General features: G+C 42.6%; 1 protein-coding gene and 1 long non-coding RNA gene across 4 annotated transcripts; one reads left to right on the top strand and one right to left on the bottom strand.

The window, feature by feature from the left end:
- The first annotated feature begins 4,889 nt into the window (after positions 1-4,889).
- snap29 (synaptosome associated protein 29) lies at positions 4,890-25,348 on the top strand. Of its 3 annotated transcripts, none has more exons than XM_046349948.1 (7): positions 4,936-5,046; positions 9,607-9,773; positions 14,582-14,812; positions 15,671-15,867; positions 16,237-16,322; positions 23,158-23,259; positions 23,494-25,348. In XM_046349948.1, the coding sequence occupies exons 3-7, from the start codon at positions 14,582-14,584 to the stop codon at positions 23,652-23,654; spliced, it is 777 nt and encodes a 258-aa protein (XP_046205904.1). In that variant the 5' UTR covers positions 4,936-5,046; positions 9,607-9,773; the 3' UTR covers positions 23,655-25,348. The 3 variants fall into 3 exon arrangements, with proteins under 3 accessions (XP_046205903.1, XP_046205904.1, XP_046205905.1); XM_046349949.1 differs by lacking the exon at positions 9,607-9,773 and adding an exon at positions 10,208-10,271 and having other exon boundaries at positions 4,982-5,046; XM_046349947.1 differs by lacking the exon at positions 9,607-9,773 and having other exon boundaries at positions 4,890-5,046.
- On the bottom strand, positions 7,529-10,250 carry LOC124035960. Its single transcript, XR_006838817.1, has 3 exons — positions 9,853-10,250; positions 9,585-9,737; positions 7,529-7,660 (listed from the first exon to the last, which is right to left on the bottom strand). It is a non-coding gene; the product is annotated as an uncharacterized LOC124035960 (long non-coding RNA).

Raw genomic sequence — 25,348 nt, forward strand, 5'->3', positions numbered from 1 at the left:
GCTCCGTAGGCAAGCACCATGGTCTTGTAGCGGATGCGAGCTTCAACTGGAAGCGAGTGGAGAGAACGGAGGAGCGGGGTGACGTGAGAGAACTTGGGAAGGTTGAACACCAGACGGGCTGCGGCGTTCTGGATGAGTTGAAGGGGTTTAATGGCACAGGCAGGGAGCCCAGCCAACAGCGAGTTGCAGTAATCCAGACGGGAGATGACAAGTGCCTGGATTAGGACCTGCGCCGCTTCCTGTGTGAGGCAGGGTCATACTCTGCGGATGTTGTAGAGCATGAACCTACAGGAACGGGCCACCGCCTTGATGTTGGTTGAGAACGACAGGGTGTTGTCCAGGATCACACCAAGGTTCTTAGCGCTCTGGGAGGAGGACACAATGGAGTTGTCAACCGTGATGGCGAGATCATGGAACGGGCAGTCCTTCCCCGGGAGGAAGAGCAGCTCCGTCTTGCCGAGGTTCAGCTTGAGGTGGTGATCCGTCATCCACACTGATATGTCTGCCAGACATGCAGAGATGCGATTCGCCACCTGGTCATCAGAAGGGGGAAAGGAGAAGATTAGTTGTGTGTCGTCTGCATAGCAATGATAGGAGAGACCATGTGAGGTTATGACAGAGCCAAGTGACTTGGTGTATAGCGAGAATAGGAGAGGGCCTAGAACAGAGCCCTGGGGGACACCAGTGGTGAGAGCGCGTGGTGAAAAGAAGATCCTTTTCAGATCCTCCTCTCCTCGCCACGCCACCTGGTAGGAGCGACCTGTCAGGTAGGACGCAATCCAAGCGTGGGCCGCGCCGGAGATGCCCAACTCGGAGAGGGTGGAGAGGAGGATCTGATGGTTCACAGTATCGAAGGCAGCCGAAAGATCTAGAAGGATGAGAGCAGAGGAGAGAGAGTTAGCTTTAGCAGTGCAGAGCGCCTCCGTGATACAGAGGAGAGCAGTCTCAGTTGAATGACTAGTCTTGAAACCTGACTGATTTGGATCAAGAAGGTCATTCAGAGAGAGATAGCGGGAGAGCTGGCCAAGGGCGGCACGTTCAAGAGTTTTGGAGAGAAAAGAAAGAAGGGATACTGGTCTGTAATTGTTGACATCGGAGGGATCGAGTGTAGGTTTTTTCAGAAGGGATGCAACTCTCGCTCTCTTGAAGACGGAAGGGACGTAGCCAGCGGTCAGTGATGAGTTGATGAGCGAGGTGAGGTAAGGGAGAAGGTCTCCGGAAATGGTCTGGAGAAGAGAAGAGGGGAGGGGATAGGGATAGTCAAGCGGGCAGGTTGTTGGGCGGTCGGCCGTCACAAGACGCGAGATTTCATCTGGAGAGAGAGGGGAGAAAGAGGTCAGAGCACAGGGTAGGGCAGTGTGAGCAGAACCAGCGGTGTCGTTTGACTTAGCAAACGAGGATTGGATGTCGTCGACCTTCTTTTCAAAATGGTTGACGAAGTCGTCTGCAGAGAGGGAGGAGGGGGGATTCAGGAGGGAGGAGAAGGTGGCAAAGAGCTTCCTAGGGTTAGAGGCAGATGCTTGGAATTTAGCGTGGTAGAAAGTGGCTTTAGCAGCAGAGACAGAGGAGGAAAATGTAGAGAGGAGGGAGTGAAAGGATGCCAGGTCCGCAGGGAGGCGAGTTTTCCTCCATTTCCGCTCGGATGCCCGGAGCCCTGTTCTGTGAGCTCGCAATGAGTCATCGAGCCACGGAGCGGGAGGGGAGGACCGAGCCGGCCTGGAGGATAGGGGACATAGAGAGTCAAAGGATGCAGAGAGGGAGGAGAGGAGGGTTGAGGAGGCAGAATCAGGAGATAGGTTGGAGAAGGTTTGAGCGGAGGGAAGAGATGATAGGATGGAAGAGGAGAGAGTAGCGGGGGAGAGAGAGCGAAGGTTGGGACGGCGCGATACCATCCGAGTAGGGGCAGTGTGGGAGGTGTTGGATGAGAGCGAGAGGGAAAAGGATACAAGGTAGTGGTCGGAGACTTGGAGGGGAGTTGCAATGAGGTTAGTGGAAGAACAGCATCTAGTAAAGATGAGGTCGAGCGTATTGCCTGCCTTGTGAGTAGGGAGGGAAGATGAGAGGGTGAGGTCAAAAGAGGAGAGGAGTGGAAAGAAGGAGGCAGAGAGGAATGCGTCAAAGGTAGACGTGGGGAGGTTAAAGTCGCCCAGAACTGTGAGAGGTGAGCCGTCCTCAGGAAAGGAGCTTATCAAGGCATCAAGCTCATTGATGAACTCTCCGAGGGAACCTGGAGGGCGATAAATGATAAGGATGTTAAGCTTGAAAGGGCTGGTAACTGTGACAGCATGGAATTCAAAGGAGGCGATAGACAGATGGGTAAGGGGAGAAAGAGAGAATGACCACTTGGGAGAGATGAGGATCCCGGTGCCACCACCCCGCTGACCAGAAGCTCTCGGGGTGTGCGAGAACACGTGGGCGGACGAAGAGAGAGCAGTAGGAGTAGCAGTGTTGTCTGTGGTGATCCATGTTTCCGTTAGTGCCAAGAAGTCGAGGGACTGGAGGGAGGCATAGGCTGAGATGAACTCTGCCTTGTTGACCGCAGATCGGCAGTTCCAGAGGCTACCGGAGACCTGGAACTCCACGTGGGTCGTGCGCGCTGGGACCACCAGATTAGGGTGGCCGCGGCCACGCAGTGTGGAGCATTTGTATGGTCTGTGCAGAGAGGAGAGAACAGGGATAAACAGACACATAGTTGACAGGCTACAGAAGAGGCTACGCTAATGCAAAGGAGATTGGAATGACAAGTGGACTACACGTCTCGAATGTTCAGAGAGTTAAGCTACGTAGCAAGAATCTTATTGACTAAAATGATTAAAATGATACAGTACTGCTGAAGTAGGCTAGCTGGCAGTGGGTGCGTTGTTGACACTACACTAATCAAGTCGTTCCGTTGAGTGTAATAGTTTCTGCAGTGCTGCTATTCGGGGGCTAGCTGGCTAGCTAGTAGTGTTGTTTACGCTACGTTGCGTTAAAAGAACGACAATAGCTGGCTAGCTAACCTAGAAAATCGCTCTAGACTACACAATTATCTTTGATACAAAGACGGCTATGTAGCTAGCTATGTAGCTAGCTACGATCAAACAAATCAAACCGTTGTACTGTAATAAAATTAAATGAAAATGTGATACTACCTGTGAATGCGACCGGGTTGTTGAGTTCTATTCAGTAGACGTTGGCTAGCTGTTGGCTAGCTAGCAGAGTCACCTACGTTAAGGACGACAAATAGTTGGCTAGCTAACCTCGGTAAATTAAGATAATCACTCTAAGAATACACACTCTAAACCTAAACAACACAATTATCTTGGAACGAAGATACGAAGACAGCAAAGACAGCTATGTAGCTAGCTAACACTACACTAATCGAGTCGTTCAGTTGAGTGTAATAGTTTTTCCAGTGCAGCTAATCAGTGGACGTTAGCTAGCTGGCTAGTAATGACTACGTTAGGACGGCGAAATACGATAATTACGCAATTATCTTTGAGACAAAGACGGCTATGTAGCTAGCTGAGAAGAAATTGCTAAGATTAGACAAATCAAACCGTTGTGCTATAATAAAATATAATGAAATGTAATGAAATGTAATGAAAAAGTTATACTACCTGCGGGAGCGAAGTGCCGATGCGACCACTCGCTCCAAACCAGAAGCACCGGAAGCCCATATCTCTAGTCACCCCCAAAACCAATTCTTTCTTTGGCCGCCTCTCCTTCCAGTTCTCTGCTGCCAATGACTGGAACAATCTACAAAAATCTCTGAAACTGGAAACACATATCTCCCTCACTAGCTTTAAGCACCAAATGTCAGAGCAGCTCACAGATTACTGCACCTGTACATAGCCCACCTATAATTTATAAATAAATAAAAACATTTTGGCCTGCTGGAGGTCATTTTGCAGGGCTCTGGCAGTGCTGCTCCTGCTCCTCCTTGCACAAAGGCGGAGGTAGCGGTCCTGCTGCTGGGTTTTTGCCCTCCTACGGCCTCCTCCACGTCTCCTGATGTACTGGCCTGTCTCCTGGTAGCGCCTCCATGCTCTGGACACTACGCTGACAGACACAGCAAACCTTCTTGCCACAGCTCGCATTGATGTGCCATCCTGGATAAGCTGCACTACCTGAGCCACTTGTGTGGGTTGTAGACTCCGTCTCATGCTACCACTAGAGTGAAAGCACCGCCAGCATACAAAAGTGACCAAAACATCAGCCAGGAAGCATAGGAACTGAGAAGTGGTCTGTGGTCACCACCTGCAGAACCATTCCTTTATTGGGGGTGTCTTGCTAATTGCCTATATTTTCCACCTGTTGTCTATTCCATTTGCACAACAGCATGTGAAATTTATTGTCAATCAGTGTTTCTTCCTAAGTGGACAGTTTGATTTCACAGAAGTGTGATTGACTTGGAGTTACATTGTGTTGTTAAAGTGTTCCCTTTATTTTTTGGAGCAATGTATATACCTCACCAGTCAAAAGTTTGGACACATACTCATTCAAGGCATTTTCTTTATTTTATAGTGACGACATCAAAACTATGAAAAACACACACACACATATATATATATATATATATATATATATATATATATATATATATATATATATATATATATATATATATATATATATATATATATATATATATCTCAGTGGTCTAAGGCACTGCATCTCAGTGTAAGAGGTGTCACTACAGTCCCTGTTTCGAATTCAGGCTGTATCACATCCTGCCGTGATTTGAAGTCCGATAAGGGCAGCGCACAATTGGCCCAGCATCGTCTGGGTTTAGCCGGTAGGCTGTCATTGTGAATATGAATTTGTTCTTAAATGAATTGCCTAGTTAAGTAAAGGTTAAATAAAGATATATATATATATATAAATGTAAAGTAGAATGTATTTATATTAGTCCAGCTGGGGGCAGTAATGAAACATATTGGATGCCAACTGCCGTTAAACTCCAAAGAAGAAGACAACGGAAACCGATTTTTTTTTTTGCTGTTAATCAGCTGATACAACAACATTTCACCAGACCACGGTCAAAAGGTTGTGTAGATCGTAAACGTAAGTGGTTTAAACTTATTTTTATTTGGCTGTCGTTTATTGTTATAATGAGAATAGTGCTGTGCTTTTTTAGGTTTGAATTGTTAGGTAAGTAATCTTGGGCGTATGAAATACGCCATTTCTGTTAAACGTTTCTTAAACGGAAGCAAACTGAACGAAATGGGGAGGGACCTACCTGAATTTGTCCAATAGAACGTCGTTTTAGTTACAAACGTTGCGTTTCAACTCTTTGTCTAGCTAATCATTACACCCTTCTATAACGTTAGTTATAAGCTACACTAGCTAACACGTTAGCCAGCTAACTAACGGTAATTATCTGTTTTAAACGTTATCATGCTGAAATGTAATATACCGTTTTGATTTAATCACCAACTCAGAACGAAAGCAAAATATTCAGTCACACCAACTTGTTGATAGTTGGTAACTAACTCCAAACCACTTTTACCCATGGAAGATAAACTATCGAAACTACCATTTTACTATTTTACATTAAATAACGTCTTCATCGTACTACTAACATTTTGTTTGGTATGGTCTTCGGGTCAACAGCACTAGAATTGGCTTCCTTTTTGGACAATAGAATGAGTACAAATTCACCATAGACTGGAAAACTGCTTAAGAATGTTGGCTAATCTGGAACGCTAGCGCGAGCCCATGGCAATTTCGTTGAACGTTCGCAGGGGCTGTTTTGACTGGTGTGACGCTTAAAATTCAATTTCGCCCAAATGGAACAAATGTATCCCTTTTTATTTTACCACTACAATCTATTCGTCGGACAACTCGTAAACATCCGTACGTCAATGGTGTCAACTAGGCTTACTTCTGCGTAATGAGAAAGTAAGGGAAGGGGACTTCTGACTTTCTGGTCTAGTGATCGATGACAACCGAATTTACATAATTACAAAGATGAGATTCTCCTGATTTAATAAAATCTAAATATACACATTGTGAGTTATTTGGCGAAATGGACCAGCATACATATCCATAGGAAAACAATGGGGGGGGGGGGAGCTCAGCGTTCCAAGGGCATAAAAGTATTTTGGGGCTAGCATTTGTTGACAACCGAGCTCGCTGCCCAGATTTACATAATTAGAAAGAGGAGATTCTCACAATAAAAATGGAGTCCGACCTGAATAAAATCCAAATATACACATTGCGAGATATTTGGCAAAATAGACAGACATGTCTGTATTTCCTTGTAGTAAACAATGGGATGAACTCAAGAGTTCCATGAGTCATTTTTTTGTTTGCATTTAACTACCAACAACGTGGGCAGGTCTCAGTGCCAACAATGGTAAAGCAGGCGGTGTGACTTAGAGCAATAAACTTGGAATAGAACGTTCGGAAGGCCAGTTGGTGTCACTGTGTTCAATATAACTAATATGAGCTGGCAGGGTGAAAATGCCCTAAAATAAGGCCTTTTTTTTCATGTTTACTTCAAAATGACAGCAAGCAGCTTGGAAATATGGTCATATTATGAAACGGGGCTCCACAGCAGATGCAATGGACTTGTTATCAGAAAAAAAGCATTGTTAAATGTCAGGACATGATGAACACAACATTTTTACCGCTTTTTTTGTTGATAAAAATGTGTTCATTGCATTGGCTATGGAGCCCAGTTTCATAACATTACCGTGTGTCCCAGCTGTTTTCCATAGTTATGAAGTAATCATGAAAAAAAACGGGCATTATTTTATGGCATTTTTCACCCAGCCAGCTCCGACGGGGCTCTATGCTAACTTTTTTTCCCCAAGGAGTACATGTGCTCCTAAATGAAAAAATGTAGGAGCACACAAAGAAATGTAGGAGCACAGTGAAAAATGTAACAAAGTTTATTAACAATTTATTACATACATATTTATACTGCGTGAGTGTACTAAGGGACACACACCTGTGGAACAGCACATGCCTACTAGACACAGGATATCAGTTGTCCAGCTGCTTTTGTATGTTGGCCGTCCGGCACGCTTGGAGGTCAGTCCACGGCAGGAGTGGGATCGAACTCCTTGACAGAGAAGACCCCTCCAGGCTGATCCTCATCAGGTCTTCGGTGGTGGAGACCCAAGGCAGCTTCTTGACGAATTCTTAATCCGGTTCTGAGCAGAGGAGCTTTGCTCACACTGGGTGGCTGAAATGAGCAGCACCAGCATAAGCTGCACCAAATGTTATAGGGAAAAGATGATATCTTTCAATTTCATTAAATCATCAAAACCAACCATAGGATACCATACATGGACTCAAGACTGTTAGTCTACCTTGTAATTGTGCCTGTAGGGGTCCTTTGTCAACATGGTCTCCCACAGGCCACTGTAGGACTTGTCCTTGAAATTGTGGCTGACCAGGATTTTCAGCCCCTGCCACTTATCCAGGATTGCAGCTATGTTGCACCCCCATCTGCAGGATTGAACAGAGCAAGTGAGTTTGCAAATATGCAAATGTAACATTGTCTCATATGGCAATGCAGTGTCAAATACATTCTTACATCTCTCTAGAGGCTCCTTGAAATGCCTCATCAGGTATGCCACACCATCATCGCCAAAGGTGAGAAGGCTGGCCTGGTCTTCTGGCCATGTGTAAGGGTTTAGCATGTTGAAAGACAGCTCTATAGTAGACTCTATTCATAGGAAGGTGGAGGTGGTGCAAAGGGAGAACAAACAAATTAAAGACATTTTGCTTGATGTACATGTCGCTCAATGCGGAACAATCTAATATTTTCAGGGCTACTGGAGAATGACAACAGCAGAGGCTGTGAGGACACAGTCCGAGACTTTAGGCCAAACTCAACTAAAACTGCCCACTGATGTTGTGCGTAATGTCACTTTCTCCAGAGTCCATAGAATAGGTAAGGCCTCTGGAAATAGGCCACAGGCTTTTATTGCATGTTTTGACAAATTTAAGCAAGCAAACGGAAATGGCAAAGAACATGGGCAGAGAACTCAGAAACACTAATTTTGGAATGAATGATCACTTCCCCACCGAGATCAATGTATCCCATCATGAAGGAAAAGCGTTGCCTGAATCAACGAGTCTCCATGGTGATGGATAAACTTTATATCAACGGGCAACTGTATCAGGACTCTAGGGTAACTCCCTGGCTATTTTAAATCCAATGTTCAAATCTGAGTTTGTGAGTTGTAGTGTATCATTACATGAACTACAACAAATACATGCTCTAGTGATCTCCACTATAATGAATACATGCACTATTGATCTCCAATTGACAAGGAAAGGGTTGCATATAGCTCAGGTTAATGTATGTAGCCTTCCTATCAAAATACATTAGGTTTTTAACTTGGTCAACATAAATAATATTCATATTTTGACTCTGACCGAAACGCATTTAGATGTATCTGTAAATTATGGGCAAATGAACATTCATGGATATAGTCTACTGAGAAGAGACAGGAATAGGAATGGTGGGGGTGTAGCACTGTACATTCAGAATCGTATACCTTTTAAGAGGAGGGATGACCTTAATGTATGCCTCACCAGGCATCCATATTGGTGGTATGTGTGTATAGACCTCCTAGCTCAAAGGTGTCCGATTTGGATGACAGAAATAGTGGCAGAAACTATTGGGAGTGCAGCTAGACAACTTCTTATCATGGTTGTCTCAGATAACTAATCTATGTAAAAATATATATATATATATTATAACAGCATGCATAATCAGAAGGATAGCTAAATATTTACCGGGGAGAATTCTTCAGCAAATTACACAAGCATTAATTGAGTTGGGTGGACTACTTTTCTGTGTTCTGGGGAAATGCATCAAGTGAAGTTAGGAGGCTGCAGAATGCACAGAACAAAGCAGCAAGGATTGTTTTAAGATGGAGATCTGGTTCTTCTGTTTTAGTCATGCGCAATGTTCTTGGTTGGTCATCAATCGACAAGATATAAAATAAAAAAACATGCTTATTTTATTTCATCATATACATTTAAAACGGCCAAGTTATATTCACAACGGTATTCAGTTGGTAAGAGACAGACATTCCGTAAATACTAGGAATAGATTGTCCACTATCTATGCGTTATCCAGACAGAAAAGAGAAATAGGCAAAATAACATTTCGATTTAGAGCAATAAAAAAATGGAATAAATTAACTGAGCAAACCAGAAACCTTTTCAATATATAAATGTAAACATTATTTTAAAACTATTTAACTATAATACATAGAAATGTTGTGGGACTGTAGTAGATGAAGAATCAATATTTTTTTGATTGAATATTTATGTTAGTATATATGTGAGAATGTGTTGGTATTATAAATTGTATTTTAATGTTTAAGGACTCTCGGAAGATTAGTCCAACTGGGGACTAAAAGAGATCCAAATCTAGTCTGTGAAAGTCAGAACAGAATCTTCCAAACAATTCAGTCTCCTTCAACCCATGTCTCTTGTGCAACAGAAAACAATAATTCTGTGGTATTTACCATTCCAGCACTTAGTGCACGCACACAGACACACACGCACAGTATTGTTTAACATTCTCTGCTATCAAATAAAACTAGATCATAGACAATTTATTAGTTACAAACCTATGTGCCTCTCTCTCTGCAGCTGGGCAATCACTCCCCCATAGTGGCCCATGTTCAGAGGCACCATCTGCCCTGAAGTAGATGCACCTCTTCATCCATGATTCTCCTCTGGGCAAACAGCACGAAATGTGTCCTTGGTGACATCCAAAACACCTCGAATGACAACACAAAAACAACAATTATACAAAAGTAAACTGAATAAAATGATCTCTTATGAATAATGATTAAACTTTACACAAGAATAAGCTTATAAAGAGGAACAACTTACCAATGGCATGAGAGTGCTCAAGGGTCTGTTGTCCGACCATGAGATTGACTGGCTTCCCATCCTCCAACAAGCGTATGTAGACAATCTCGCATTTGGTGTTGGATATATCAGTGTCTCCGTCTATTAGAATGGCAAGATACTTCGCGGCTTTCAGCTTCGCTGACAGGCTCTCTCATTATGTCAGCAATTTGACAGATAATCTCCGCACATTTTACATTGTCGTATGTGGGATTAATGTCAACTCTGTTTTTGTGGTGGAGTCTGATAAGCGGACCAAATTTGACGAAAGGTTCTTCTTTCGCAATGAAGTATGCAATGTTTATCTTTATTTTCAGCTGCCTCTTCTCCTCCTCAGACAGCAGCACTTGCCGCCTCAAGGCTGCTGACACCGTGCCTGATGGTTTCTCCTGTCTCAACAGGTACAGATCTCTGCACTGGATATGCCGTCGCGAGATGTTATGTTTCGCTACGCTATCTCTTTTCAGATGCGGGTTTCCTGACAAGAAGGACAAGTTTCTTGCCTGTTTCTGCCCTCTACAATATTTGCAGAACATGACGTTGTTTTCGAGCTCTAGCCATGGGAACATTTTGAGCCAATTCGCATTGAATCTATATGTTCTCCCTCCACCAGCTACAGTGGACGTTGAAATGACAGCGAGGGTCATGGTAGCTTCGCTAACGTTGTTCTCAGCATCCCTAACGTTAGCTGCCTCAGGTAAACCTTGTGAAGAGGCTTCATTAGTTGAACCTTGCGAATCTTCCTCTCCTGATTCCTCTTTCTCCTCGTCTCTTTTTCACTTAAAATAAAATTGAATGGGCTTCATTTTTAGCAATGTCTGCACGTTAACTTATAGCCTATACCGATACTATTTTCCGGTGTTCACCTTTCTCTCTCCGATTGGACTGCGTCATCACAAAGAACTCTACTATGGTTGGAGTGTGCCGCTTGTGGAATGTGGGACTTGTAATTTTTAAACAATTAGCAGCGGGGGAATAGCACAAACTAGTCTTCAGTCGTTCTATTCCCAGCTCATTGTTTTGCGCAATAATGCTACTTTCTTTAATGTAGGCAATAAGATCTACCTGCATAAATCTTATGGGTTTACCTCAGGAAACTTGACATGAACCTTTCTAGGGCAGGCGTTTCGCTAGCGGAACCCCCTCGACAACATTCTGCTGAAAAGGCAGTGCGCGAAATTCAAAAATATATTTTTGAAATATGTAACTTTCACACATTAACAAGTCCAATACAGCAAATGAAAGATAAACATCTTGTTAATATACCCATCGTGTTGAGATTTCAAAAATGATTTACAGCGAAAGCACAACATTTGATTATGTTAGGTCATAGCCAAGTCAAAAAAACAGCCATTTCTCCAGCCACTAACCTCCTCGGATGACACTCATAGGACATCATGTTATACAATACATGTATGTTTTGTTCGATAATGTGCATATTTATATCCAAAAATCTCAGTTTACATTGGCGCATTATGTTCAGTAATGTTTTGCTTCCAAAACATCTGGCGATTTTTGCAGAGAGCCACATCAATTTACAGAAATATAGTGAATTTTAGATTCACTTCTCCTTAATGCAACCTAAAAATAGTCACTCCAGGCACCCTAGTCATAGACTGTTCTCTCTGCCCGCAAGCCATAAGACTCCTGAACATCTAATCAAATGGCTACCCAGACCATTTGCATTGCCCCCCCCTTCTACGCTGCTCATACTGTTATTTAGAGCGCATTCGCCAAAAGCCACAAAATAATGTAAATACTACGTGAGTCTTCCATTTGGGAACTTTTATTAGATCCCCATTTGGAAGTTCCTTTTGGGAACTTCACAATCCTATTGATCAGACAACCATGAAAAGGTAGGCTCTCTCCCTCAGTTGCCTGTTCACATCAACACGATCAATAACTAATGCTAGCCAGTGCATGATGATCTAAAATCTAACGAGGGAACATTAGATAAACCCTCAAACTTTTTCAGCTAGTTGGCAGTCAAAGTTGCACTGATAAACGATGAGAGATAGTAGCCTGCTCGTCCTTCTGCAGCTTGCCTGTCAATGCATGCTTGTCCCAACCCACGTTTGGACAACTGAATGGGAACTTGACTGTCTGTCTGCAGATTTGATCAATGCCAAATACACTGTGAAAGTGCAGGGAGCCAATTTCAAAACAACAAAAATCTCATAATTAAAATTCCTCAAGCATACAAGTATTCCACACCATTTTTAAATTCTTGTTAATCCAGCCACAGTGTCTGAATTCAAAAAGGATTTACAGCGAAACAACCACAAACGATTATGTTAAGTCCCACCAAGCCACAGAAAAACATAGCCATTTTTCCAGCAAAGAGAGGAGTCACAAAAAGCAGAAATAGAGAGAAAATTAATCACTAACCTTTGATGATCTTCATCAGATGACACTCATAGGACTTCATGTTACACAATACATGTATGTTTTGTTTGATAAAGTTAATATTTATATAAATATCTGAGTTTACATTGGCACCTTCACTAGTTCTAAAACATACAGTGATTGTGCAGAGAGCCACATTAAATTACAGAAATACTCATAATAAACATTGATAAAGATACGACTATTATACATGGAACTTTAGATAAACTTCTCCTTAATGCAACCGCTGTGTCAGATTTCAAAAAAACTTTTGATCTTCATCAGAATGCACTCCCAGGAATCCCAGTTCCACCATAAATGTTTTGTTTGTTCGATAATGTCCATCAGTTGTGTCCAAATATCTTTTTTTGTTAGGGCATTTGGTAAACAAATCCAAAAGCGCGTTCAGGTCGCGCCGAGCGTCGGACGAAAAGTTCCAAAAAAGTTATGTTACAGCCCGTAGAAATATGCCAAACTAAGTATGTAATCAATCTTTAGGATGTTTTTAACATAAAACTTCATTAATGTTCCAACCGGACAACTCCTTTTGTCTGTACAAATGAAGTGGAATGTAGCTACCTTTTCACTTGAGCGCGCCAGACCGAGGCTGTGGCACTCTGCCAGACCACTCACTCAAAGCGCTCTTATGAGTATCCTCAATACAGTTTGTAAATACTGTTGACATCTAGTGGAAGCCTTGGGAAGTGAAACATAACTAATATCCCACTGTATATTCAATGGGGGCTGAGTTGAAAAACTACAAACCTCAGATTTCCCACTTCCTGGTTGTTTTTTTCTCAGGTTTTTGCTATACTCTGTTATACTCACATATCATTCAAACAATTTTAGAAAACACTGAAGTTTCTATCAGAATGTACTAATTATATGCATATTCTAGCTTTTATGGCTGAGTAGCAGGCAGCTTAATTTGGGCACGTTTTTCATCCAAGCTACCCAATACTGCCCCCTACTACAAAGAAGTTAACTTCCTGACTGATGTCTTGAGATTTTGCTTCAATATATCCACATAATTTTCCTGCCTTATGATGCCATCTATTTTGTGAAGTGCACCAGTCCCTCCTGCAGCAAAGCACCCCCACAACATGATGCTGCCACCCCCGTGCTTCACGGTTGGGATGGTGTCCTTCGGCTTGCAAGCATCCCCTTTTTCCTCCAAACATAACAATGGTCATTATGGCCAAACAGTTCTATTTAAATTTTATCAGACCAGAGGACATTTCTCCAAAAAGTACGATATTTGTCCCCATGTGCCCATGTATTTGTCCCCAAACCGTAGTCTGGCTTTTTATGGCAGTTTTGGAGCATTGGCTTTTTCCTTGCTGAGCGGCCTTTCGGGTTATGTCGATATAGGACTCGTTTTACTGTGTATATAGATACTTTTGTACCTGTTTCCTCCAGCATCTTCACAAGGTCCTTTGCTGTTGTTCTGGGATTTATTTGCACTTTTCGCACCACATTACGTTTATTTCTAGAAGACAGAACTCGTCTCCTTCCTGAGCGGTATGACAACTGCGTGGTGCTTATGGTGTTTATATTTGCGTACTATTGTTTGTACAGATGAAGGTGTTACCTTCAAACGTTTGGATACTGCTCCCCATTTGTATTAATTTTTTCCTGAGGTCTTGACTGATTTGATTTTCCCATGATGTCAAGCAAAGAGGCACAGAGTTTGAAGATAGGCCTTGAAATACATCCACAGGTACACTTCCAATTGACTTAAATGATGTCAATTAGCCTATCAGAAGCTTCTAAAGCTATGATGACATTTTCTGGAATTGTCCAAGCTGTTTATAGGCAGTCAACTTCTGACCCACTAGAATTGTGATGCAGTGAAATAATCTGTCTGTAAATAAATTGGAAAAATTTCCTAGCCGACTTGCCAAAACAGTCCTACAAAAATGTTGCGGAGGATGAGAACATCAGTCATGGACACTTCATTTTTTCATTATTCATATTACCATAATATTCAGTTATACATTCAAGAATATTTTCATTTTACTCTGTTTAAATTACAACACAACATGCATTCAGACAGCTGGATGTGTTGAGGTAATGACAAAAATAATTTAATCCTATGTTGAAATGACTCTTTGTGCAAGGTAGAGAACACTATCTTCATTATGATATTTTGTTACATTACTAAATGTTTTTTATTTTTTAAATCATTACTGCCATGGTGTTTTAATGGTTCCATGAGAATCACCCAGTAAACATAAGATGAACGAACACAATTGTCATGTATAAGCCCCCCTTTGCCTGCTGTGTCCACTCTCCACTGTCATAACTCTGCTGTTTTGTTGAAAAGATGGCATACCCCAGAACCCACAACCCATTTGCAGATGATGATGAGGAGGAGCAGCACTGGTCAAGTGGGGGATTTTACGACCCCCAAGAGAGGGGGGTGAGTGAGGCAGAGCGCAAGCAGAGATGCCTCCAACAGGAAGTGATGCGTACGGCCAAGTCTGCGGTGGTCAGCAGCCACCGCTCCCTGGGGCTCATCTATGAGTCGGAGAAGATCGGCGCTGAGACTGCAGAGGTAAGCCTATTCATTCAGAAAGTATTCAGACCCCCCTGACTTTTTCCACATTTTGTTACGTTACAGCCTTATTCTATTTCAAGCTACACACAATACCTGTTTTTAGTGAAGAAGCAAAAACAGGTTTTTAGAAATGTTTGCAAAATGTTTTTATAACTGAAATATCACATTTACATAAGTATTCAGACCCTTTACTCAGCACAATGCAGCTGAAAAACATTCCCACATGATGCTGCAACCACAATTATTCACCGTAGGGATGGTGCCAGGTTTCCTCCAGACGTGAAGCTCAGCTGCAGGCCAAATAGTTTAATATTGGTTTCATCAGACGAGAAAATCTTGTTTCTCATGGTCCGACTCCTTTAGGTATCACTGGATGTCATAAGGTGAATGCACCAATTTGTAAGTCGCTCTGGATAAGAGCTTAAATGTAATGTAAATGTAAATGTAGGTGCTCTTTGGCCAACTCCAAGTGGGCTATTGTGTGCCTTTTACTGAGGAGTGGCTTCTATCTGGCCACTCTACCAAAAAGGCCTGATTTTGGTGGAGTTCTGCAGAGATGGTTGTCCTCCTTGAAGGTTCTCCCACCTCCACAGAGGAACTCTGGAGCTCTGTCAGTGACCATTTGTGTTCTTGGTCACGTCCCTGACTAGGCCCTTCTCCCCCTATTGCCCAGTTTGGACGGGTGGCCAGCTCTAGGATGCTGATCTGTACCTCGGAAAAGTCACCCTGGAGCATCTGTATTATCAAAGTCCAGCATTGTTAGATGTATTTCTCCATGTTTTTTGGCCCACTGTAAAGAGTAATATAGCCGAGTGAATTTGATAACACTGATTTCCTCTCTGTCTCCATCCGTAGGAGCTGATGCGTCAGGGGGAGGCTCTGAAGAGGACCGAGAGGATGGTGGACAACATGGGCCAAGACCTGAAAACCAGCCAGAAACACATCAACAGCATTAAGAGTGTGTGGGGAGGCCTTGTCACTTACTTTAAGGCCAAGCCTGAGACCACCAAGTCCCTGCCAGAAGAGCCTGTTGTTTACCAAGCCAGCAGCAAGTAATGCCCAGTCCCTCCCTGCTTATTTCTATACCTCTATCTCTACTCTGGCATGTGCTGTTGCTATATAAAATGCTAGTGAACAACTTTTCATGGGATATCCCAAACATTCCACCATCAGTAGCCACTTGTTGACTGAGTATTTAGGCTATCCGTGGTGATACTATCATAGTTTCTGCCATGTTGCCCATACAGGTCTTGTGTGAGGAATGAAGAGGTGTAAGATGGTGGTAGAGGGCTTATTCTTACACTGTCAGTCTTTAGTTTTTCTGTGTTCAAGTCTGATTAAACTGTGAAGTGTGTAATGTCTTTAGTATTTGGTCAAAGATCATCCTGCCTTGAGTCTCTGACTGTATGTGTGTGTGTTAGATTGCAGAATGCCATGTCTCACAGTAAGGAGCATGAAGGCAAGTACCAGGCCAGTCACCCCAACCTGAGGAAGTTGGACATTGGAGGTAAGGCCACAAACCTCAGCCACAAAATAATATATCCTTTGTCATCCCTTGTTCCCTTTTAGTTGGTCAACTTGGTACAACACAGCTATGAGGAGTTTGTGTGCTAGAGCCCTCTACTGAAGAATATTATAATTATGCTTGACAAGGCCAGTGAACACCATGCCTCACCGGGAGCTCTGCCTTCCACAGGTGATAAACCCGAGGCAAGGATTCGTTCCTTAAATTTTCCCGCTCTTCACCTCGAGCTTAGCAGAACAATTTGCAAATTTTAAGAAACATTTTGTGTTCCAATGTTATTTATCAGGGTTTACGACAACTTAACTGTCTTACATAAGGAGGGCGTGCTCATCCTTCTGGACATTGTGTTAAATTTTGGTAACTAGATTTGTGAAGTTCCCGACAATTTGTTAGTTATTCTTTGGCCTGTTTAGCCTTGCTAACTGGTTGTTAATAATATGACAAGCACAAACGAGTCGACCTAAGGCTGTTAAGCCGGGTTTGATTTCACGATCTTGCCCAATGTCTTTGATGTCTCGGCTGGGTACATGCTCAGGCTGTCCTGGATCGAACCAGCCCGTGGATATTCACTATGTATCTTTTTTGTCACATGCGCAGAGCATACAGATAAGAGGCATTGAGTGAAAAATCTGCCCGACACCTCTGTTATAAGCCCAATCAATTTGCAATAATTCTAAATATAATTGTTTTTTGGCCAAGATTCAAAAGAGCTATTTTTATTTCTCATTGGTAACTGAATGCAGGCTTAAACACGTCACACATCACTTTGCAATGAGCTGGAGGCATTATGCATTTTGAAAATACATACACTATAAATACAAAAGTATGTAGACACCCCTTCAAATTAGTGCATTCGGCTATTTCAGCCACACCTGTTGCTGACAGGTGTATAAAATCGAACACACCGCCATGCAACCTCCATAGGACAAACATTTGGCAGTAGAATAGCTTTCTGACGAGCCCAGTGACTTTCAGTGTGGCACCGTCATAGGATGCTACCTTTCCAACAAGTCAGTTTGTAAGATTTCTGCCCTGCTAGAGCTGCCCCGGTCAACTGTAAGTGATGTTATTGTGAAGTGGAAACGTCTAGGAGTAACAACGGCTCAGCTGGGATGCTGGCCTTCTAGGCAAAGTTACAAAGAAAAATCCATCTCAGACTGATCAATAAAAAAGATTAGGATGGGCAAAAGAACAGAACAGACACTGGACATCGCTTCTGCACTGTTGACATTGAGACTGGTGTTTTGTGGGTACTATTTAATGAAGATGCCAGTTGAGGACTTGTGAGGTGTCTGTTTCTCAAACTAGACACACACACTCTTGCTCATTTGTGCACCGGGCCTCCCACTCTTTCTATTCTGGTTTGAGACAGTTTGCGCTGTTCTGTGAAGGGAGGAGTACACAGCGTTGTACGAGATCTTCAGTTTCTTGGCAATTTCTCGCATGCAATAGCCGAATAGACTGACGAGTTTCAGAAGAAAGTCCTTTTGTTTCTGGCTGTTTTTAGCCTGTAATTCAACCCACAAATGCTGAAGGACAGTTTTAATCAGGACAACAGTTTTCAGTTGTGCTAACATAATTGCAAAAGGATTTTCAAATGATCAATTAGCTAATCCAAGTTTAGCGTTTAAAAGGCTAACACAACATGCCATTGGAACACAGGAGTTATGGTTGCTGATAATGGGCCTCTATACACCTATGTATAGAGGCCCATAACAATGTCTACACTGTATTTCAGATCAATTTGATGTTATTTTAATGGACCAAAAATGTTTTTCTTTCAAAAACAAGAATTTCAAAGTGAACCCAAACTTTTGTTTGTGTGTGCGCTAGTTAGCAGATTTGGCTGTTTTGGTACTGCCCATATGTAGATTCGTTGGGAATGGCAAAGAAAATACAACGTTGACTTAGAGTTAACTCTGCAAATGGCTGGGTAATTTGATAAGTCAGTCAATTGATCAATAATATAATACTCTTAGCAAAGGTGTTTATCTTTAATTTACAATCTGTCAACTATGAGAATATAAATATTTTGTGAAACAGCACAGTGGAAAAATATATGGCAGCTAGAAATCAAAACCTGATGGTCTTCAGAGATTGGAGGGGTTGAGGGTTGCTGAAGGCTGGGACTAAAAATAAACAAGGTAGTTTACATTAGTTATGTCTGAAATGTATGTATAAGCTGAAAGTAAAAGCCTAAGTATTGTTGTCCATTAGTTTACTCAATTTATGGGGGGGGGGAGTAATAAAAATGTAATATTTAATTAGGGGTAATAGGGTTAGGGAAATTATTAAAGGCAGCAAATATATATATAAAAGTCTCTTTTTCAGGATCCTGTCTTTAAAATATAATTTGTAAAAATTCAAATAACTTCACAGATAGCTCTGTAGCTCTAACTCCAAAAAGTTTTGGGACACTGTAAAGTCCATGGAGAACAAGAGCACCTCCTCCCAGCTGCTCACTGCACTGAGGTTAGGCAATATGGTCACCCCCCGATAAATCCATGATAATCGAAAACTTTCAACAAGCATTTCTCAACGGCTGGCCATGCCTTCATCCTGGCTACTCCAACCTCAGCCAACAGCCCCCCCCCCCCAAAAAAAAATAATCTGCTGGGCTTGACAATCTGGACCCTCTATTTCTGAAACTGTCCGCCGCCATTGTCGCAACCCCTATTTACCAGCCTGTTGGAAAAGCTGCCGCGGTCATCCCCCTCTTCAAAGGGCGAGACACCCTGGACCCAAACTGTTACAGACCTATATCCATCCTGCCCTGCCTATCTAAGGTCTTCGAAAGCCTAGTCAATAAACAGATCACTAACCCTCTCGAATCCCACCGTACCTTCTCCGCTGTGCAATCTGGTTTCCGAGCCGGTCACGGGTGCACCTCAGCCACACTCAAGGTACTATAGATATCATAACCGCCATTGATAAAAGCCAGTACTGTGCAGCCGTCTTCATCGAACTCGCCAAACTTTCAACTCTGTCAATCATCATATTCTTATCGGCAGACACAGTAGCCTCGGTTTTTCTAATGACTGGCTTGCCTGGTTCACCAACTACTTTGCAGACAGAGTTCAGTTCAGTGTGTCAAATCGGAGGGCATGTTGTCCGGTCCTCTGGCAGACTCCATGGGGGTGCCACAGGGTTCAATTCTCGGACCGACACTTTCTATCAATGATGTCACTCTTGCTGCGGGCGATTCCCTGATCCACCTCTACGCTCTACGATCCACCTCTAGACGACACCATTCTGTATACTTCTGGCCCTTCCTTGGACACTGTGCTATCTGACCTCCAAACGAGCTTCAATGCCACACAACACTTCTTTCGTGGCCTCCAACTGCTCTTAAATGCTAGTAAAACCAAATGCATGCTTTTGAACCGTTCGCTGCCTGTACCTGCACGCCCGACTAACATCACCACCCTGGATGGTTCCGACCTAGAATACGTGGACATCTATAAGTACCTAGGTGTCTGGCTAGACTGTGAACTCTCCTTCCAGACTCATATCAAACATCTCCAATCCAAAATCAAATCTAGAATCGGCTTTCTATTTCGCAAACAACGCCTCCTTCACTCACGCCGCCAAACTTACCCTAGTAAAACTGACTATCCTACAGATCCTTGACTTCGGCGATGTCATCTACAAAATAGCTTCCAATACTCTACTCAGCAAACTGGATGCAGTTTATCACCATGCCATCCGTTTTGTTACTAAAGCACCTTATACCACCCACCACTGCGACCTGTATGCTCTAGTCGGCTGACCCTCGCTACATATTCATCGCCAGACCCACTGGCTCCAGGTCATTTACAAGCCCATGCTTGTTAAAGCTCCGCCTTATCTCAGTTCACTGGTCACGATGTCAACACCCACCCGTAGCATGCACTCCAGCAGGTGTATCTCACTGATCATCTCTAAAGCCAACACCTCATTTGGCCGCCTTCCAGTTCTCTGCTGCCTGTGACTGGAATAAATAGCAAAAATCCCTGAAGTTGGAGACTTATCTCCCTCACCAACTTTAACCATCTGCTATCTGAGCAGCTAACCGATCGCTGCAGCTGTACAAAGTCCATCGGTAAATAGCCCACCCAATTCACCTACCTCATCCCCATACTGTTTTTATTTTATTTACTTTTCTCCTCTTTTGCACACCAGTATCTCTACCCGCACATGACCATCTGATCACCATCTGAACCTCTTGCTCCTACCCGACACGCAGGCGTCCCATCTAGACATCTGGAAATGCAAATGCGCTACGCTAAATGCTAATAGCACTCGTTAAAACTCAAACGTTCATTAAAATACACATGCAGGGTACTGAATTAAAGCTACACTCGTTGTGAATCCAGGCAACAAGTCAGATTTTTTAAATGCTTTTCGGCGAAAGCATGAGAAGCTATTATCTGATAGCATGTAACACCCCAAAAGACCCACAGGGGACGTAAACAAAATAATTAGCATAGTCGGCGCTACACAAAACGCACAAATAAAATATAAAACATTCATTACCTTTGACCATCTTCTTTGTTGGCACTCCTAGATGTCCCATAAACATCACTATTGGGTCTTTTTTTCGATTAAATCGGTCCATATATAGCCTAGATATCGATCTATGAAGAAAAAAATCAAGGAAAAAAATAGCGTTTTATAACGTAACGTCATTTTTTTTTATTAAAAAAGTTGACGATAAACTTTCACAAAACACTTCGAAATACTTTTGTAATGCAACTTTAGGTATTAGTAAACGTTAATAAGCGATCAAATTGATCACGAGGCGATGTATATTCTATAGCTGTACGTCTGGAAATAATGTCCGGGTAAATCTCAACCAAAATATCCGGTCGGAGACAGGAAGAAAGGCGCTACCTTGTGCCCGTTTGACCAAGAAACAAATCGTAGGCAAATGACAAGACTGTTGACATCGTGTGGAAGCTGTAGGTATTGCAACCTCGGCCCCATTTAATGTGGTTCACATTCAACAATGGGTTCTAGTGGCGCATGGATATATTTTCGCATTTTCAGTGATCAGATTTTCCTGCGCTTTTCGATGAAACGCACGTTCTGTTATAGTCACAGCCGTGATTTAACCAGTTTTATAAACGTCTGAGTGTTTTCTATCCACACTTACTAATCATACACATATACTATATTCCTGGCATGAGTAGCAGGGTGCGGAAATGTTGCGCAATTTTTTTACAGAATGTTTGAAAAAGTAGGGGGTAGGAGTAACAGGTTAAGCATTGTTTCCCATGCTTGTTCAATAAACCATAAACAATTAAGGAACATGCACCTGTGGAACAGTCATTAATTGCCTAAGCTGTTAGTGTCTTAAGGTCAAAGGTATGGAAATGTGGGAAACTAAAGAGGCCTTTCTACTGATTCTGAAAAACACCGAAAGAAAGATGCCCAGGGTCCCTGCTCATCTGCGTGAATGTGCCTTAGGCATGCTGCAAGGTGGCATAAGGGCTGGAGATGTCCGTACTGTGAGATGCCGAAGACAGCGCTACAGGAAGACAGGACGGACAGCTGATCGTCCTCGCAGTGGCAGACGACGTGTAACAACACCTGCACAGGATCGGTACATCCGAACATCACACCTGCGGGACAGGTACCGGATGGCAAAAACCACTCCCCGAGTTACATCAGGAACACACAATCCCACAATCAGTGCTCAGACTGTCCGCAATAGGCTGAGAGAGGCTAGACTGAGGGCTTGTAGGCCTGTTGTAAAAGGCAGATCCTCACCAGACATCACCGGCAACAACGTCGCCTATGGGCACAAGCCCACTGTCTCTGGACCAGACAGGACTGGCAAAAAGTGCTCTTCACTGACGAGTCGTGGTTTTGTCTCACCAGGGGTGATGGTCGGATTCCATACATGCTGTCTGCTATCTGCCCGTTGCAGTTGAAACAGTTTCATCTGTGAAGAGCACACTTCTCCAGCTTGCCAGTGGCCACGGTAGGTGAGCATTTGCCCACTGAAGTCCGTTACGACGTTCAACTGCAGTCCGGTCAAGACCCTGGTGAGGACAACGAGCGTGCAGATGACCTTCCCTGAGACGGTTTGACAGTTTGTGCTGAAATTCTTCAGTTGTGCAAACCCACAGTTTCATCAGCTTTCCGGGTGGCTGGTATCAGATGACCCCGCAGGTCAAGAAGCCGGATGTGGAAGTCCTGGGCTTGCATTGTTACCGGTTATGAGGCCAGTTGATCTTACTGCCAAATTCTCTAAAGCAACAAAGGTGGCTTATGGTAGAGAAATAAACATTAAATGCTCTGGTGGACATTCCTTCAGTCAGCTTGCCAATTGCAGGCTCCCTTCAAAACTTGAGACATCTGTGTTGTGACAAACTGCACATTTTAGTGGCCTTTTTATTGTCCTGTGTAATGATCATACTTCTTGAAATTCATCCACCTGACAGGTGTGGCATAATCTTGGTAAAGGAGAAATCCTCACTAACAGGGATGTAAACAAATTTGTGCATTAATTTGGGGAGAAATAAGCTTTTTGTGCATATAGAAAATGTCTAGGATCTTTAATTTCCGCCCATGAAACATGGGACCAACACTTTGTTGCGTTTTTTATATTTTTGTTCAGTGTATTTCCTCATATGTGACCTCACATACTTTGGCTTAGACAGGTCCGTCTGTGATTTGTTGATCACTATTATGTAAATGACAGCATTATTTTTAAGTCTTTATTTTCCTCATATTGTAATCGGTCATATTTCATAGAAATCTGGAACACTTGGCAGCTACTTTAAGCAAAAGGATAATTTTCTGTCAATGACATCTCCTGTGTGTGGTGTAGGTTTCGACGCATTTGCATCAGATGACAGCTCATCTAGTCAAAATGGCTACCCTGCAAACAGACAGCTTAGAGCCGCCCACCAGACCCTGGACAACAACTTAGGTAAGAGCCTTCCAGGACCGATGGGAAATAACAATTACATTTGTCTTAATTTTATTCATAACTTTTAATGGCGATCAACAACAAAAGAATCCAACTCCTTATCAGCAGTTAACATCTATTTGTGTATATCTGTTTTTGTGTGAAGCCGAAGGCAAATTTCCACATTTTGTGGAGAATAAAAAAAATAAAAAAAATCTAATTTTAACGAACCCCTGTTTTCTTGAACTGCTCCAGATGAGATGTCCCTGGGCCTGGGAAGGTTAAAGAACCTAGGACTGGGCCTCCAATCTGAAATTGAGAATCAGGACACTTCTCTGGACAATCTGCTGGGTAAAGTGGACAAGCTGGACCTCAAGATCAACAACACCAACCAGCAGATTAAAAACCTCAAATAATAAATCCCAAACATTCTGACTCACCGGTCAGAGACACCGGTCAACTCAACTCCCCCTTACCTGGGTTTCACTTCAAAGCAGCTCTCTGTGCATCAAGATGTCTTATTCCTCTATGATAGAGTACCAATGTTATTGATACTCTAATGAATGATATTCAGTTCCTCAAACAGCTCCATATAAATGCATAGACCACCCTGTTCTTGACTATTTATGATTTGTTATCTTGTGATTTTTAGAAAGGAAGGATCTCTGTGAGTAGGACCTGTGTAGTGGGTTTAAAGGGTAGTTGAGATAAGTGTTAATGGTCTGTATTGTTGCCCTCAGTTTGCATCGTGGTAAGTTGCATTTTAATTTAGTTTGGTAAGTAAATTAATTCAATTTCAACTCAAAGCGAGGGATCCTCTTTGAAAACAAAGTGCCACTACTTGCATTCATGAATTGAATTTGAAAGGGTTTACTGACTTGACTGAATTGAAATGCTATTGACCCCAACCTTGATCGCTGTGTCCAGAAGCCAGAAAAATAAATTGTGTGGTGCTTGTTTGAAACTGGAATGTCATACTGTGGTATGTATGCTGTCCGCTGCCTGTTGATTAGATAATTCATATCCTATTTGTAACTTTTGAGATGACATACCCACAGAACTCAAATGAATGATTCATTACATTTCTTTAGACTCACCCACAATCTTGTACATAAACATTCCCCCCCCAGCCCTTGCTGGACCTGTGCTTGGTTCATGTAGAAATAGACAAAGAACCACACCTGTTACCCTGGAAGAATCAAGTGCCATCCACTCTTGTCTTACACCAGGTCTTAGGCTCGAATTCAATCTGACGCACATTATAGAGTGCTGTCAACAATGCACCTTTTTAAAGGCAATGTTACGGCAATTTGCGGAAGTTGCATTCACGGTAAATGCTTAAATATGTCATGTGCTCCAACGTGTTTCTGATTAAATATCGGCCTTTTATTTTATTTGGGGATCTGAAAGAATGTAACCTGATGTGGTAGCCTAGTGGTTAAGAGCTTTGGGCCAGTAACTCGAAAGGACGCTGGTTCGAATCCCAGAGCCGACTAGGTAAAACATCTGTCGACGTACCCTTCAGCAAGGCACTTAACCCTAATTGCTCCTGTAAATTGCTCCGGATAAGAAGGTCTGCTAAATGACAAAAAAATGTAAATGTTCAACCTTCATGTTGCTTTAACATATCCTGTTACTTCAAATTTTTGTAAATGAAGAGATGAGGAAAGGAAGCCACTCTACACTATTGAAATGCACCCCCAGTGTCTCACAACACAAGTGGCTTCTTGTATGTGTAGCCACTTCTGTTTCTCATATTGTTTTTGCAAGCTACCGCTCCAAACCTTGCTACTTTTCTGAAGGGATGTCAATGTGTGGAAATATGCGGAATGGAAATTGCATTGTTAATTCTTCCTTAATTTGCTTTTTCATCCTTTTGCTTTTGATAAATCACCTCGTGTATACTTTCTTTTGTGATTGAGGAGAATATTTAACAGATAATGTGACTGCTCTTTGTCTGATAAATGACTTCTGCAAATAGAAGGAACATTTATGCCTTCCTCTGTGTGTGTGTGTGCACAGAAGTATATGAAACATCTGTATTACCGTTTTACAAATGTCAATGTACACATGCTAAGAATATGGTTTAAATACAGACTTTAAATTGAGA

The sequence above is a fragment of the Oncorhynchus gorbuscha genome, linkage group LG05, assembly GCF_021184085.1.
Source record: "Oncorhynchus gorbuscha isolate QuinsamMale2020 ecotype Even-year linkage group LG05, OgorEven_v1.0, whole genome shotgun sequence".
NCBI classification, from domain to species: domain Eukaryota; kingdom Metazoa; phylum Chordata; class Actinopteri; order Salmoniformes; family Salmonidae; genus Oncorhynchus; species Oncorhynchus gorbuscha.